The sequence below is a fragment of the Hylobates moloch genome, unplaced genomic scaffold (genome assembly GCF_009828535.3).
Source record: "Hylobates moloch isolate HMO894 unplaced genomic scaffold, HMol_V3 SCAFFOLD_7, whole genome shotgun sequence".
Taxonomy (NCBI): Eukaryota; Metazoa; Chordata; class Mammalia; order Primates; family Hylobatidae; genus Hylobates; species Hylobates moloch.
Genome location: NW_026652282.1, coordinates 106,346,798 through 106,351,780, shown reverse-complemented (window position 1 = coordinate 106,351,780; position 4,983 = coordinate 106,346,798). Strand labels below are relative to the sequence as shown.

The following is a 4,983-nucleotide window of genomic DNA, read 5'->3' as shown; positions in this document are numbered from 1 at the left end:
GTGGGCAACCAGGAAAACAGCTATCCCTCTCAAAGGAGGAAATCAGCAGAGAAAATCAGAAAAGCTCTGCCTGCATTTCTGTGAGGACACTTTCCCAAACTTTGTCACTGCTCATTTATCTCACCTGAGACCAATTAGAGAAGCAGTTTGGTTACTCAAGACCTTTCATAAGGGCTGGGCATGGTGGCTCACAGCCACTCGGGAGGCTGAGGCAGAGGATCACTTGAGCCCAGGAGTTTGAGGCTGCAGTGAGCTATGATGATCATGCCACTGCACTCCAGCCTGGGCGACAAACTGAGACCTCATTGCTCAAAAAAATAAAAAACAAAAACAAAACAAAAAACCTTTCATGAAAGTCTCTTTCGCATTGGCCCCAGAAGCACAGAAATGGATCTGGATGTTACTTCAATTGATTTTATCCAAGGTCACGCTATATGCAAGCAAAGAAGACATCCCTGATCTAATGTGTATGCCAAATTATGCTCTTTCCTATCTTCTAACCAAACTCACAATAAAAGATTATGCTGTGTGTACTAGATAATAACATACAAGTCTAGCTCCCAAAACATACTAGGCAATAACTATTTCTTTAATGAATTAAATGAAATTAAAGTTGCTATCATCTATAGAATTTAACACTACAACCCCCTAAACTCTTTCCCTAAACTTCTCATTTAATGAATTAAGTGAAATTCATCAAAGTTGCTATCATCTATAGAATTTAACACTTTTCTAAGTTAATTCCCATACCAATGAAAAAAATTCAACTCTACAAAAACAATTTTGTTATTTCTTTTCCCCCTAATGAATGTCAAATTATCTCTTCTTGCCTGACTTCCTTTCACTCTTCTTGACTGCAGCCAGCTGGGGTCTCAGTGAGGTGTGAGTCCATCAGAACTGAGGTGTTACTTCTTGTGGCTTTGGCAGATCTTCTAATGTCACAGGTTCAGCTTCTTCAGAAACAAGCAAGTTTGGTGGGGCTAAGACACAAAAACAGGACTTCACCTGTAAAACTAATAAAACAAAAAATAAGCAAAAATCAACACTGCATTAGTTTCAAAAGGAATGATAGCACTTGCAAGGAAAAGCAGTGTTTCTAAAATACAATATAGCCTGTAACTCTAAAATCACATGGCTGCTCCCAGCCAAATACATGGCATTTTCAGGAGAAGGAGGTTAAGAAAAAACAAAACAAAACAAAACAAAAAAACAGAAAATGGTTGATTTAAAACAGGCTTTATAACTATAACTTTAGCATCTCCAGGGTGTCAACCAATTAGTATCAGCCAACCAGAATCTACTACCTGAAAAAGTTGACAGCAATTAGGAGAAATCCCCTAATTAAAGACTGAATGTTATACTCAGAAGTAGTCTCCCTTTATTCAAATAAATGAATAAAATAAGAAAATAAATACATACGTATTTGTATGTATGTATACTCACAATGATAAAAAGTACTTAATTTGGGTAATAGGATAATGGATTATTTTATCTAATTTTCTCTACAATTTTGGTTTCAAATTTTCTGTTAAGTAAATAAGTTACTTTTTTATCAGAAGGGGGTCCTGGGAAATTGGTTTCTCTTTGGAGTGCTTCCATCTTACTTACCTTCCTGAAATCAAAGAGTTTACGCTGGGTCAACGCTGCCATTCTCAACTGGCATATGGACTCTCTTGCATTTATAGCACACCTTGTGCCATGGAAAATTCATGGCATTACACCATGGGCAGGCCCAATTCACTGGGCTGGAGCATGAGGCAGGCTTCTGTTGCTGGGATTCTGAGGCCTTTTTCCTTTTTTGTTGCTTGACCTTCTGCCCCTGAGGCTGGTGTTTCCATGGGCTATTTTTCACACCATGGCTCTTGCTATCCTCCAGAGAAGTTGCCTGGGGCCTCTCCGGACCTTCCATCTGGCTGTGGCTCTTGCTAAACTTCAGTGAGGCTGTGCCCTGGGGAATCACTGGATGTTTCTTCAGGCTGTGGCTGTTGCTGTTCCCTAGGAGGACCATCTCCTGGTGCACCACTGGATCTTTCTTCAGGATGTGGCTGTTGCTGTGCCCTAGGGGGACCATCTCCTTGGGCATCACTGCATCTTTCTTCAGGATGTGGCTGTTGCTGTCCCCCAAGGGGAATATCTCCTGGTGCACCACTGGATCTTTCTTCAGACTGTGACTGTTGCTGTCCTCTAGGGGGACCATCTCCTTGGGCATCGCTGGATCTTTCTTCATGCTGTAGCTGTTGCTGTCCCCCAGGGGGACCATCTCCTTTGGCATCACTAACTCTTTCTTCAGGCTGTGCCTCCTGCTAAACCCCAGGGAGGCTGTCCCCTGGGGCACCACTGGATCTTTCTTCAGGCTGTGGCTGTTGCTGCCCCCCAGGAAGACCATCTCCTTGGGCATCACTGGCACTTTCTTCAGGCTGTGTCTCCTGCTAAATATCAGGGGAGCTGTGCCCTGGGGCACCACTGGATCTTTCTTCAGGCTATGGCTGTTGCTGTCCCCCAGGGGGAACATCTCCTGGCGCATCATTGGATCTTTCTTCAGACTGTGGCTGTTGCTCTCCTCCAGGGGGACCATGTTCCGGGGCATCACTGGATCTTTCTTCAGGCTGTGGCTTCTGCTGTCCCCCAGGTGGACCATCTTCTGGGGCATCACTGGATCTTTCTTCATCCTGTGACTATCGCTGTCCCCCAGGGGGACCATCTCCTTGTGCACAACTGGATCTTTCTTCAGGCTGTGGTTGTCCCCCAGGGGGACCATCTCCTTGGGCATCACTGGCACTTTCTTCAGGCTGTGTCTCCTGCTAAACGTCAGGGGAGCTGTGCCCTGGGCCACCACTGGAACTTTCTTCAGGCTGTGGCTGTTGCTGTCCCCCAGGGGGACCATCTCCTGGCACATCACTGGATCTTTCTTCAGACTGTGGCTGTTGCTCTCCTCCAGGGGGACCATCTTCTGGGGCATCACTGGATCTTTCTTCAGGTGGTGGCTGCTACTCTTCCCCAGGGGGACAATCTTCTGAGGCATCACTGGATCTTTCTTCATGCTGTGGCTGTTGCTGTCCCCCAGGGAGACCATCTCCTTGTGCACAACTAGATCTTTCTTCAGGCTGTGGCTGTTGCTGTCCCCTAGGGGGACCATCTCCTTGGGCATTGCTGGTTTTTTCTTCAGGCTGTGGCTCCTGCTAAACTCTGGGGGAGCTGTGTCCTGTTGCATCACTGGATCTTTCTTCAGGCTGTGGCTGCTGCTGTCCCCTTGGGAGGTCATTCCTTGGGGACACTCAGAACCTTCCTTTTGGTTGCAGCTTCTGTTATCCCCTGGGAGATATACTCCTTGGAAATTCTCAGGATATCCATCCTGGCCATGGCACTTCTGGTCCCACAGAGGGGCCGTCTCCCCCTGGGACCCCACTGTGGCCCAAAGACCAGGTGGATAGATCCCTGCAGGAGGCATCTGTGGTGCAATTGCTGCTGCTGATTCCATTACTACCGGGGGTGGTAGAGGTGTTGAGTATGGCAGTCCCATTGGTGAAGGCACATGGAATGGGACTGGATGAGGCGCCTGCATTGGCAGAAGGGGTTGCATGCCCTGGACCCTGCCACTCTGGGGTTCAGGCATGTAAAACACAGCTGCTGGGGCTGCTATCTGGGCTCCCGAATGTGGCATTCCCTGTGCCTCTGTGGTCACCGCCTCACTCTGTTCTGCATTTAAAGTCCCGGCCACAGGCCCATACTGGCCGGCTTCTGGACCAGGTACAAAATCCTGAGGTATCGGATAGACCTGCATGGATCTCTCAACTTCGCGCAGCCTACTGCATAACCCATCACGCTCATTCAGCGCCTGCTGCAGGGCGGCCTGCGTGAGGTGCAGCTGTGTTGCCGCCTCCTCATGCTGCAGGCGCAGCTGCTGCAGCTGGGAGGTTAGAGCCCAGGAGGTCACCTGGCGCTCCTCCACATGCTCTTGCAGCCGCCGAACACAGTACAGCAGCTGCTCCCGCTGCCTCGCAGCCACTCGCACACTCAAAGCCAAAGCGCTCCAGGTACAGGCCCTCTTAATGGCGTGGGGCACCCGCGAGTCGGCCACAATGGCCCGAAGCCGGTCCTCTACCTCGTTCCACGGCCGCGAGCGGAAGGCCATGTAAAAGGCTTGGCCGCCGCCATTCCTGAGGACTTCATTGTTGATGAACCTGATCACATCATTGTGACGGAACCCGCTAGCATGGTCCCCAAAGTTCATCGCCATGGCGGCTGTGGCCTAGTAAAGCAGCTGCCTCACGGTGGGTCGCCTCGGCTGCTGCCGCCGCTTCCGGTACAGGCTGCCGCCACCAACCAGTCCACCCCTCACCTCTCCTTTCAGTCTTACTTTAGTCCTTGCTCAGTCCTGGCCTCCTCCTCGGCCTCCTTCCTCCCTCACTCCCTTGTTCTCACAAAGAGCGAAGCAGGTCCCCCTCGCCACACCGAACCCTACCGGCGACTCCGCGACACGTCACAGAGAAAAGTTGAGTCATGCCGCAAGGCCTGCTGGGACCAGCTTCCTTTGAGAAGGCACTTCCTGAATGGAGAATCGCCAAGCGGCTGAGCTGGGAACTGCAGTGAGCCCAGAGAGGGAGAGGGAAGGGCAGGTTTTCTGGAGACGATAGAGTGGCTATTTACACACCCAAAGTGGAATGGACCCCCAAACACGCACACACACACTTCTTCTCTGAAAGGGAAGGTGGGTTAAAGGAGCTCAGAGACCTTCTGGGTGGGGTTGGGAGACTGGAAGAGTAGGGGGATGTAGGTGTAGATGGAAGAAAATAAAGTTGCAAGGCTCCCAGTTCAGGGAAGTGAATAGGGTACAAGCTGGTGGAGCAGATGCCCTTGTTGGGCCAACAGTGGGAACCAGGCTCAGTTGTATGCCCTGTACATGAGTGAAGTGAGAGGCTGGCAGCTGTTAGAGGGATTACAAGATTCAAACCACCGGTGAAGGCTAACCAGGGACAATAGAAA

At 49.9% G+C, this 4,983-nt stretch overlaps 1 protein-coding gene across 1 annotated transcript; it reads right to left on the bottom strand.

The window, feature by feature from the left end:
- Positions 1 to 803: 803 nt before the first annotated feature.
- On the bottom strand, positions 804 to 4,237 carry TEX13C (TEX13 family member C). The gene is made up of 2 exons (XM_032756433.2): positions 1,609 to 4,237; positions 804 to 1,013 (listed from the first exon to the last, which is right to left on the bottom strand). Exon 1 carries the CDS (start codon positions 4,235 to 4,237, stop codon positions 1,628 to 1,630), a length of 2,610 nt encoding a protein of 869 aa, XP_032612324.1. The 3' UTR covers positions 804 to 1,013; positions 1,609 to 1,627.
- Between the last annotated feature and the right edge of the window lie 746 nt (positions 4,238 to 4,983).

What these genes read in the sequence shown, in the direction of transcription:
- TEX13C (XM_032756433.2), bottom strand. Translation starts at nt 4,237, where the DNA reads ATGGCGATGAACTTTGGGGACCATGCTAGCGGGTTCCGTCACAATGAT.